Below are 12,139 nucleotides of genomic sequence, written 5' to 3'. Positions count from 1 at the left end.
TAATTTCCTTAGTAAGGGTTGAGAACATGAGAATGTAGCAAAATAAACTACTTCCTTGCATAAAATAGGAAACAAAAGCTATTTTGTTCTGGATGTAATAAAATTTTTAGGAAATACCACATACTAAAGTATAAGACAAAGGATGACCATGGCTAATAATGCGGTTGTAGTATTTGTGTTGCATTTGGCTATTTTCATGTGAATTTCTTGAATCTTCTCAAATGCATTCCTTCTGGAAGGCTTGTATATAGAAAAATTAGTCCTTTTAAGCATTTTGCTTTAGAAGTATAGTATTTGGTAATAATAAACCTTTCTGATTAGGCAAAAAAGTTGGAAATTACTCCTATTTATTAATTAAAAATCCTTGTGCAAGTTCTCTCCAGCTTTCCTCATTTTTTTGCAGAGAACATGCTGAGAAGGTGAAGCTGAATTTGGAATCAAGTAAACATTTACATTTTATAGCAGAGCACTTGATACTGTGAAAAGAACAAGTTCTCCTGTCTGACAGCAGTCATTGTGTTTCAGGCACAGATAGTCCTGCTGGTGATCCTCATACTTGCTATTGGAGACTTTGTCATAGGAACATTTATTCCTCTGGAGAGCAAGAAGCCCAAAGGTTTCTTTGGTTATAATGGTATGTTGGAACAGTTTAAAGTATGGTAAACAATACCTTTCTTTGCAAAATCAGCTGCTATAATTAAACATCCAATATATCTAACAGTCCTGTTCAACTGTGGAGACTTTTTTCCTGATTTCTTCTACCTTCTGCAGTTGGGTCAAAACTTGAGTATTGCTTAATATTGAATATATATTAAATTTTAAAAAGCTGGATTATACTGCAAGTATTTTTTCTGCATTTAAATCTGCTTAAGTTTACTGTGTTGACTTCTACTTTGAGTTGAAGTGATGAATTAGGGCTTAAATATTCTACATTTAGTTTTAAGAAGATTCTGTGACTGCTGGCATTTTTACTGGTCTGATAGTGGCTGGAATGGGTTCATACTTCAGCTTCCATGTGAATATTGGCTTAAATCTTCTCCTGCAGCTGACATATTCATGGAAAATTTTGGGCCGGATTTCCGACAAGAGGAAACTTTCTTTTCTGTGTTTGCTATTTTCTTCCCTGCTGCAACTGGCATACTTGCTGGTGCAAATATCTCGGGGGACCTTGCGGTAAGTAGTGAATTAAAAACATAATTCATGTTATTCATGACCACTCAAGTGTGCATTGACCTCTGTCATCACTGTCCACTGATGTTTTTCTTTCAGGATCCACAGTCTGCCATTCCTAAAGGAACGCTGTTGGCTATCCTAATCACTACAATGGTTTACGTAGGAATTGCAGTATCTGTAGGTAAATAGAGAATGTTTTTAACTTTATCCTTTCACATTTGTTCCAAGGATGTGTTTGGATATGGTTTTATATAATTTGTTATGCAAAGTCATTATGTAATTGACTTTCCTGCATGGGAAAGTAATAGCCAAAGGTTTCTGGTTTTTACAGTTGGAAGATTCAGTTTTCAGCTGGTTTTATAATTACATGAAATAACTGATGCTTTTCTAAGAAAATTGACTGCTTCAGACTAAAGATGACTGAAGACTTCTATCGGTGTTGCCTCATTGTTGCAGTTACTTACCTTAAAGGATTTACAGTTTAGCAGTGGGATAATCCCTGGATTAGAAAAGCATGTTTTCAGGAAATACCCACTGAAAAAGCACATGTATTGTTTTGAGGATTATGGTAATCATCCACATACCTGCAGTGAACTGTGGGATGATCAGGCAGCACTGTGGTGAGGATGCTTGAGCAGCAATTCCCAGTTGAGGGAGGAGACCAAGAAAGGCCTTCAGTTCTCATCAGCCTGCTTTTGGAAGCATTCATGTTCTTGTGTAAAGAGGAGAAATAATCACAGACTGATCTGAGTCTTCTCTTCCCTGTCTTTCCCACCCCACAGTTGTTTGAAATCCTTTGTAGAAGTCGCCCTGGGGTTGATACCAGTTTTGCTGTAGAGCACCAGTGGTTTACTATGTTTTTCCCACACATAAAATAATTCTAATAACCTTAAGATTACAGGACTGTAATTGAATCATGCACATTTCTTGCCTGTGATCGGAAGTATTTTTTACTCATGTCACATAAAGCAGTTTCTGACAGCAATAATAATTTTTATTATATGAAAGACCTTGTTTTATAAGGTGTGGTGCCTTTTGAATGAAATTCTCATTTATAAGAGTGCCATTGATCTTACCACTAATGATACTTCCTTTTCAAAGATACCAATCTTGCTAGTCTGCCTCTGTTGGCTAACGTGGGATTGTAGCTCTGCCAAATAGTTGCTCTGTAGTGATTGTGCTTTATGCAGCATAATGAGCTACACTCATTTCCTAATTAGATTGACTTCACAGACCTCTTGCTACCAAATTTGAATCCTTTGGAACCTCAACCCACACAAGACTTAAAATTATTGTTAATACTCTCTTATTAATGGAATACTTTGATCAGCTTCCAAACATGAAAAATGCAGTATAAAAACTGACAAAAGAAGCAGTTTGCAAAACTAACTGGACGTGAAATTGATTAATCAGAAATGTTCTGCTGTGAACTGACTTACGCTTTGAATTCTGCTAGTTAGAAAAAGGCAGCAGGAGTCAGAGATCATGAGTGAAATTTAGCTCCTTTTGAGGCATTGGATTAGGAATAGTTGACAAATACATATACTTTTATTCCTTTCCCACAGTGGTAAGCAAGTCACTAAAGATTTAAAGGGGCTAGTAAATGGTACAGAGTAGTCACATTTGAAGAGAAGGAAGATGTTCTGAACTTAACTCACTATATATAGACCCTGTAGTAAGTAGAAAGGGCTGAAAGAAGGAAAATTACTGATCCTGCTGCTGGAGGTAGGCAGCTATTTCAAAAAGGTAACTGAGACATTGGTATGCCGTTTCATAATTCAGCAAAGGACTACTGCAGACGTGAAGGTGGGATGAGGAGGCAGATTTCACAGGCAAATTTGCTTTAAAAAATCTTGGAAGATACATTTCAAAGAACAGCATTTATCGTTTTAAGAACAAGGGAAGCTCTAACCAAAAAAAAAAAAAAAAAAAAAAAAAAAAAAAAAAAAAAAAAGCCAAAGTTCTGAGTAGCATTAAGACCTGCTTCCTGTGGTTATGAAAATAAAACTAATTCACAAGAGCCAAACTGTAGGTGTTTACAGCGCTAGTAAAATTAAATGCTCTGAACAGCAGTCTGAAGGGCTGAATAACTCTGGAATTCATGTATTAAGGAGATAGCTTGATAGAGATGGCTGTAAACTTTCTTATGCTTAAAGCCTGGCAAAGCTCTATTTCACTTCGGCTGGAAGACTTTTTTTAGGGAAAATGCTGCCAGAATCATAAAAATAAATGAAACTTTTTTTAATGAGTCTTACAGAAAGTAACGTTTATTATTGTTACTTTTATCTTAGTGTCTTCTGCTGAGAACAGAGCCTGCCTGCCTGGCTTTGTTCTACATTTTCTCACAGTAAGGCCCACATTAAGTTTGTTCCTACTGCCATGTCTCTTTCTGCCATATTTTGATTCCATATCTGAAAGTCCTGCAAAAGCTGAGTTTAAACTTTGACAAAATGAGGAGGAGGAGGGCTGTGATAGTGCACTGTAGATATTTAATGAGTTGTTCAGTACAATTGGCCTGCCACTGCAATCTCTTCACCAAGAAAAGGTTGTTTACAAATAGTTCAGCTGGGAAGTGTGTTGTCAAATCATTGCATACTGATTGGATGGCTGGGGCAAATACTTGTATAGTACAAGAAAGAGAAACATTTTCCTCTTACAGTTCAACATGAAAACAATAAAAAAAACCCCTCAGCTCCTCCACATACGCACAAGAAAAGCATAAGACAGGTGTTTAGTGTAGGAAACTTATTGTTATTTAACCAATTAGGCATAATAAGTAACTAAAAAAGAAATGAGGAGTGGAAGGATTAATTAATGTCCACCTACTGGGACCAGGTGTTGTGGTGGGCTGCTAATCAAGTTCTGATGTCCCACAAGAATTTAAATATGGTATAGCTAGTCAGGAATTAATTTTCCCCATGGAAGAGATGCAGCATACATAGATGCCTAGGAGTATTACTGAATGAACTGGCAGCAGATCTCTGCCTTCTTCCTTTGGAAGTAGGTAGTTTAGGTCCTTAGCTGTCACAGGGTTTTGTTGCAAGGCAGTTCTTGTCATTCAGATTCCTAAAAGATTAAAGAGAGTTTTATTGACTCTGTTGACTCTTCCCCACTCCTTATTTAATTCCAGTCCCCAGAGTATTTCCTGGTGTTCAAACAGTTTGATTACCTCTACTATTAGACCACAGAACATTAAATAATACTTAATCTGATCTACTTTTTGTCATATATGAGACAAAACCCCCTTGAAATAGAAGACTTGATGGTCTTTTAGTACTCTTTAGTTTTTCTTAATACTTACAGACAGAAATACTGTTTCTCCAGCATTTTCTTGACCAGGAAAATTAAAAGTAATCATAGATGAACAAAAGAGAGTTGGTTTCACCAAGAAACCAGCTGAAAAAATGTCATGGTCACCTAGGAGATGGCTTACTTAAACATTGGGACAGGCTTTCATGAAACTTATTTTTTTTAATGGCTAAGTCATAGTGACTGGGAAAAAAAACATCTGCAACAGAATGTATAACTGTCTGCAAACAGCAATACACACAAAACAAATCTGCACTCCTCTAGGAAAATTGACCAAAAGAGAAAGTATGAAGTCATAAAACTGTAAAATGGCTTGGGTTGGAAGGAACCTTGAAGATCATCCATGGCAGGGACGCTTTCCACTGTCCCAGGCTGCTCCAAGCCCCAGTGTCCAACCTGGCCTTGGACTCTTCCAGAGATTGCGCTCTTAAATTTCTGCAAGTCCGTTGACATGGTTTTCCTTTGTGCTAAAACTTTGTCTCTTCCTACAATCAGATATATTAAAAATCTGAAGATTGTTTCAGCCAAGGGAGCAGTTGTTCTGTGTGTATTTGTTCTTCATAGTGAAGATGGGCTAAGTACTGTAGCGTGTTAAAAAACTAAATGTGGCATTTTAATGTTGCTGTGTGAGATTATGCTTACATAAAAAGGAATTAACACGTATCCTTAAATTCAGGTTGAGTTTGTTAATGCTTTTTTTTATTGTTGTGTCCCTTGTAGGTTCTTGTGTAGTTCGAGATGCCACAGGGAATGTTAATGACACCATTATCACCGAGCTGGCAAACTGCACTACTGCAGCCTGCAAACTAAATTATGACTTCTCATCCTGTCAGACAGGGGCAGGGTGTCACTATGGGCTGATGAACAATTTCCAGGTATAAAACTTCCTCCTTAATCTGTATATTGGATTTTGTGTTTGGGTTTGTTTGGTTTTCTTGGTGGTTTTTTTTTTTTTTTTTTTTTTTTGGTTGGTTAGTTTTTTGTTTTTTCCCCTATTTGGTTGTTTAGTGTGGGGTTTTTTTTGTTTTTGGTTTGGTGTTTTTTTTGTGGGGTTTTTTTGGTTATTTGTTAAAGTGAATTTTTTGTGGGATTTAGTTGGTTTTTTGTTTGTTGTTTTGGGTTTGGGGGAGGCTGTGGGTTTTTTTTCAGAAGTAACGCATGGCATGTGTGGGAAGGGGGGTGTCCACATTTGTGCACTTCTCCATTTCATTTCTGTATGGTAAATAACTGAGAAACAATACTGCACAAACTAAAACTAATCTCTAAGGTGAGGAAAGATTCTTGTATTTCTCTTCCAGCTTGAAAACAGGCAGGTTCTGGGGCAGAAAGTGCCAGTTTGTGTTCACAGTGTAATGACTTCATCCCTTCAGGACACTCTGTGCTGCAGTCAGTTCTTTTGGCAAAGAATGCATCTGAAATTCTGCTGGGTCAGCTCAGGGTTTGGGTGTGTTCAGGCAGCAGATGGATGACTTGTAGTATGATTTACCTGTGGAAATCTTAGATTAGGAGCTCTAAATGAGGCCAGGAGGTGAGACAGGCTTAGTCAGACCTGCCTAGGAAGACCATCTTTAGTTTCTGTTACAGTCAGTGTATTACAGGTCCTCACAGCTTTCTGATATTTCTGTTCAATGTCAGTGGTTATTCTGTGCCCACGCTGTCACCTGGTAGAAGAGTATTTTCAAAAATTTGTTCTGGGCTCTGTAGCCTCAGCCTAGAGCTTCCCAACAAAAAGTTACAGCTTTGGGTAATTAAAATGCAGGGTTTTTTTCAACTGTGGATGAAAGTTGAAAGTTCAATGAAACTTAGTTGTTTTAGTACAGCATTTTTGTTTTGCTCCAGCGTGCTGGACCAAGGAACTGAATAGTCAAAATATGGTATTTCATGATCCCAAATGTTTGAAATTTATGAAACTGCCTTAACAGTAAATGCCAGGCAAACATAATGAGGCCCTTATCAGCAGGAGCTGTATGTCAGTCAGCACACCAGTGGTTGCAGGGCCACTCTGCCCTTTTCTGCATGATTTTGCAGGGATGAAAATTTCAGTGCTGTGGGTGGCTGCCTTTGTGGACTCCTTGGTTCATGGTCAGGAGGTCTGGATTGTGTTGGGGATGGAGGGAGTGGAGTTTCACACCATGGCATGCTTAATTCTGCTAGATCTTGTTCCCCCTATATTCTCCTAGCTTAGAGAAGCTTCCTAAAGTCACTTAACTAACCTAAGGCGTAACTAGCTAGCTTTTAAAATGTCAAATATTAATTGCATAGGCTTTGCTGGGGTATCTCTCAAATTTATAAAACAGGGTAATAGTCAAAAATAGAGAGTGTCAGTAATTGGAGGCATTGGACAGAACCTAGAAAGACAATGTACAATATGAGTCGGTTGTCGGAAGCAAATAACAAGTTAAGGCAAGTGTAGTAAAGTAAAGGCATCAAAATATTTTACATATGAGAGGAAAAGTGAGGGAAACTTGAACACAGATTCCCTTCATAATGAGGGAAGATGGATTAAGCCATCCTTGCAGGGAAAAAAATTTACATACTGCTTCAATAAAAATTACTGTGCATTTGTTAATTTTGTTGCTATAGCAAAAGTTTTTCTACAATAGTCGTAAAGCATTTACACCTCTTAAATTTTATTCTGTAACATAACAGGATTATTAGAAACTACCATTTAAAACTGTAACTTTTTCTGTTGCTCATAAAATTAAATTGAATTGTGGCATAGGAGAGATAGCTTAATAGATGTGTTGTTAAGTCTTATTCCTCTATGATTATAGGCCTGGCATGCCCTTTTTTTTTTTGTTATAAACTTGTACATAGGCTTCAGGAAGTTCTCTCCTTCATTTGTTACGCTACTCTGACAGAGACTTTACTCACATTTTTTGGAACTTCATTTATTAAATTTCTCTTTTCAAGCAAGGCATGCCCCGGACTGACCTGTGAAACCTGATGTATGTAGTGCACAGATTCAGCTGGCTGAGAGGCCCAGCTGTCACTCAGTCTGGTCTGGAGAAATCCACTGAATTTTACCATGAATTTAGCCCTAGTGAACAAAACTCCATCAGTCATCTATACATTATATCTGAAAACATCTGACCTAGTAAGATTTATTTAGACAGCAGGATTTTACAATTTCAGGTGGCAATAACTTTAAAACAGGAGACTTCCGTTTTTTTCTTGCCTTCCCTCAGTCACTCTCCTGATAATTTAAATGAGATTGCCAGGGTGAAAAAGGCAAGTGCAAATGATGCAGAACCACATTGTGCTTGAAAAGCACCCTGAGGAGTTTGGTCTGTTGACTAAAATTCTTCAGCACTGGCTGTCTTAAAGCAACTTCAGCTTTTTTTTCCTATAAAGAAAAGTATTATATTAAACCATGAACATTTTTTAATTACACACTTGTGTATTTTAAATCACATGATAGATGCTAAGTTGCATGCAACTATGGTACAGAAATAATCTGTAGAAAAGTGGAGTCGTAGAGTGGTTTAGGTTGAAAGGGGCCTTAAAGATGATCTTCCAATCCACATGCCATGGACAGGGGTGGCACTCACTTTTTATAATGTCCCTCTTTTTTGAGGCCCCTTGAGGTACTGGAAGGTACCAGCTCATTACTCACCCAGCTTACATTTGATTTCTGTCACTGAGATTACAGAGATGTGCAGGGATTTGATCTTGTGGAGATAGGAAGCAAGTTTGTCTTGACCTTCTGGTTTTGACTGGGGAAAAAAATCCTAACTTAAAATTATGGAGATTCCAAGAAAAGCAGTTACCAACATGTTTGATCACTTGGGGTTTCTGAGACCATGTTAGTCAGCAGTAGGTTAGTTGGACTATGTAACACATTCTGAAGTATTTCTTCTTCCATTACTTCCTTTTCATCTTCTTATGAGCCCATGAAGACTTTTGCTCTTGATAATGTGAGCTTCAAATTATATTGTGTAAAAAGCCACCATCTCTTGTCCTGAAATCAGGATGCATTTATATTCCCTGATCTGTCTCTAGTTCATTCATTTATATGAATACGTGATATTCAGACAGTTTTTCTGTTTGTGTAGCTAATGGTGCCATCTGTTTGTGTGGTGTAGTTTTTTACATATTTTTTAAAAATTACTTTGTTTTTCAGGTCATGAGCATGGTATCAGGATTTGCACCACTGATTTCTGCAGGTATTTTCTCAGCCACCCTGTCATCTGCATTAGCATCTCTTGTGAGTGCCCCTAAGATCTTCCAGGTAAGTAAGGGAAGAAAACAGTAATATTTTGAAGAATAATCAATTTTGAGTCATGATTTTTGGAAGGGGACTCTGGCATACTGCCATCATTATCCATATCAGATTACATCAGTGGATTGTTCTGATATTTACCTGTTGTTTAGAATGGGAGAACAGTTTGTTACTGTTTGTTGGGGTTCCTGAGCATATTTTGCTTGATCTTCTCTTTAATTATGGAATCTCTTTCTCTGCCTTAATTTGCGTTAAAAAAAGTTAAGTGGGGGGTCAGTTGTATTGATGCAGAGAGCTAGTGTGTATATTGGGCAAAGTTCCACTTCCTGAGAAAATACAATCTGTAAGAAAAGACTTTTTGTGATTGTAAGACAGTAGTCAAGTACAATAGACAGCTACTTACAGAAGAGCAAATCTGCTTCTTGTAGGTGGGCATTACTGAAGGATAGAACAGCAGAAATGCAAAATGTCAAGATGCAAAGACAGTGGAGAATACAATTAGTCCATGGTGGTTATAAACTATCAGGAAGTGTTCAGAAAGATAGTATGCAATGGGAGATGGCATGAGCAAAATGCATGTTGACTCTTGATGTTTTGTTGGGTTTTTTTTTATTTTTAATTTTTCCCATTAGGCTTTGTGCAAGGACAGCATTTATCCAGGATTTCAGATGTTTGCTAAAGGCTATGGGAAGAACAATGAACCACTGAGAGGATACATTCTAACATTTTTAATTGCTCTTGGATTCATACTGATCGGTTAGTTTGAAATTTTAGTAAAGATCAATCACCTTTTGTCCTTTAGAAATCATTCCTTGCATGTTGTGGACTTGATGACAGGGTCCTAGAGATCTAATGCACAGCTTAATTGTAAGCCAGCATTCTAAATCTGGTTATTTTGAGGCTTACTTTCTCCTGTCTTCTAGATAAAGCTCTTGTCAAGAGCTGCAGTAAATTTTAACTGTGCTTCTCTTTTTAATCATAGGTATCTGTCTTTAGGTGCTATCAGTCAATAGAAATATGTCCTTTGCCTGAGACAGTGTTAACATCCTGTAAATATGAAAAGTTTATTTCAGATTTTTAATAATGACAGCTTCAGTAAAATACAAACTTGCATGAGCAATATAATTTAAAATGTTCTTTCTGTTAAGTTACAAATAGTAGAGCTGAGTGCTGGCACTGCTGTTGCTAAAGGTTCTCTAGGTATAATTAATTACACGTGTTCTCTGTAGGTGGCAAACTAATTGTGCTGTGTCCATCTATGAGTCCTGTGCCAGTGCTTTTAACTTCTTTTCCCAGTTTTCTCTGTCCTCCTTCCTCCACATCTGCTTGAGGCAGAGATACACCCTTGGGGTCCCTGCTGAGCCATGCCGACTGGAAGCTTGATTGCAGCTAGAAACTTGCAGACTAGGATGGCACATTCTGCATTTTGATCACTTTTTTTGTTCTCATTTTTTTAAATGATGGCAAGAATACACGAAAATGTTTTGTACTATGCTGCCTCAAGGAAAGGAGAGAGCATCAGGTTTTTCCCTCTTACTGAATGGGATGTAAGCATCACTGTTGTGATGGAGTTGGTCTATAATATTTAAATCTACTGGAATTCTTCAGAACCCAGTGTGTTAGTGCACTGTTTGATTCAAGCCCTGCTGGGAATGAAATTTGCTCAATTAGTGATCTTGAAAAACTAGGTAGTGCTTCAAGACTTGGTAGTGCTTATATTTTTCAAACTGAAAGCTACACTTCCCAACTGTTAAAAAGATAACTCAGTAAATAGTTCTGTCAGCAAAAAGGGTAAACTGCATTTCCTTAGAGTGTATAAAAAAATAAGATTCTTTGCGGCAGAATTTTTTTCACTGTAATCTTCAAAAGCATTGGGTGATACCTTTGATAACCGCTTGCTTTCTTTTTTTTTGTTTTTCATTTTACAGCTGAACTGAATGTCATTGCTCCAATTATTTCTAATTTCTTCTTGGCCTCATATGCCTTGATTAACTTCTCTGTATTCCATGCTTCTCTTGCAAAATCTCCAGGTAGGAACTACTCATGGCATTAAAAGCTTAATATGTTGTATTCATGGGTCTTCTGAAATTTTGAGAACTGGGTGAATCCAGCAGGGCTTGGGGGCTGCTAATTTTGTCATTGTTGCTGAGGGAACACAAGATAATTCAGTTTATTCAGAAACTTGGGAAGAAAGTGTTTTTGCTAATTCAGTAGCCGGTGCTGGCAAACCACCTTTTGTTGTCTTCAGTTTCTGTTAATGTGTTTTGTCTTTTACACAAGAAGAAACAGGAATTGCTGGTGGTATTGCCCCATTTTTATAGTTTTTATTCTGGGTTAAACTACAGGAATAAGCCAAAACCTGGTACCTGCAAAACAGATGTACATTATTCCCAGTCCACATGCAGTTGTACTGGAGTAACTCCCCTAAAAGCTTCTTAAGTTACTGAATGGGTAGATTTATTATTTTTCTTCTCAGATGGTGGGTATAACAGTTTGCACAACAGTCCTAACTTTAATAACTCTGTATTTAATACATTTGTTAATCTTGGATATGTTTGTGGAGGTGTGTATACCTGATTTTGTATAAACTTGTGGCAAATAATGTAAAATACTGGCAGTCCAGTACTTGGATATATCCAAGTTCTGTTTGGATATACCTCTCCTTTTCAGGTAGTGAGAACTTCTATGTGAAAACAGTAAAAACACACAACTAAAAACAGTAGTATGTAAGAAACTGAGCTATGAGATGATTTATGCTTTTTTACCTTGCAAGGAAAAATAGAATGCCAGGCAACCTGGTTCAATAGACATACTGGGACAAGCATCCTCAAACTTCCCTTCTGAGCTGTGCTTTTAGGGGAAAAAAACAGGAGCATTTACATATCTGTGTGAGAAAGCTGTAAATTCATTTGAAAGGTGCTGGAAAATGTAAAGCATAAATGTGTCAGTCTGCATTTTGTACAGCACTGAAAGTCAGATGCTTACTTGTAATGGATGCAGAATACCAGATGATGGGAAAAAAATGCAGTGCTTCTTTTAAATTTTAAATTTAAATTAATTTTCCCCCTCTTTTTCTACCCTCCCAAATTTTATTTTAACTAGGTTGGCGGCCTGCTTTCAAATACTACAATATGTGGATTTCTCTCATTGGAGCTATTCTGTGCTGCATTGTAATGTTTGTTATTAACTGGTGGGCAGCACTTCTAACCTATGTAATAGTCCTTGGGCTTTACATCTATGTCACTTACAAGAAACCAGGTATGTACAGGGACTTCTTTTGGTTGTGGAGAGGGGAAAGAAGGGAAAAAATTATAGCCTTGGCAGGGAAAAACCCCAGCTACTTCTTTCTGTTTGGACCACTAGATTAAATTTCTGTTTCAGCCTTTTTAGTTGTAATTAAATGGAATTTTTCCTGTGTAGTAATTGCTGTTCCCC

At 37.3% G+C, this 12,139-nt stretch overlaps 1 protein-coding gene across 2 annotated transcripts in view; it reads left to right on the top strand.

Annotated features, from left to right (window-relative positions):
• SLC12A2 (solute carrier family 12 member 2) overlaps positions 1–12,139 on the top strand; it is a 52,639-nt gene that overhangs the window by 23,235 nt on the left and 17,265 nt on the right. For both annotated transcript variants that reach the window (XM_041404112.1, XM_041404111.1), the window contains exons 7-14: positions 526–634; positions 1,046–1,173; positions 1,270–1,354; positions 5,203–5,357; positions 8,606–8,713; positions 9,337–9,460; positions 10,633–10,734; positions 11,807–11,962. In XM_041404112.1, the coding sequence (XP_041260046.1) occupies positions 526–634; positions 1,046–1,173; positions 1,270–1,354; positions 5,203–5,357; positions 8,606–8,713; positions 9,337–9,460; positions 10,633–10,734; positions 11,807–11,962 (967 nt within the window). The remainder of the gene's footprint in view (positions 1–525; positions 635–1,045; positions 1,174–1,269; positions 1,355–5,202; positions 5,358–8,605; positions 8,714–9,336; positions 9,461–10,632; positions 10,735–11,806; positions 11,963–12,139) is intronic.

Source organism: Onychostruthus taczanowskii, unplaced genomic scaffold, assembly GCF_017590055.1.
Source record: "Onychostruthus taczanowskii isolate IOZ18803 unplaced genomic scaffold, ASM1759005v1 scaffold209, whole genome shotgun sequence".
Lineage (NCBI taxonomy): Eukaryota > Metazoa > Chordata > Aves > Passeriformes > Passeridae > Onychostruthus > Onychostruthus taczanowskii.
The sequence above is the reverse complement of the archived record's forward strand: the minus strand, read 5'-3'. Positions and strand labels throughout refer to the sequence as shown.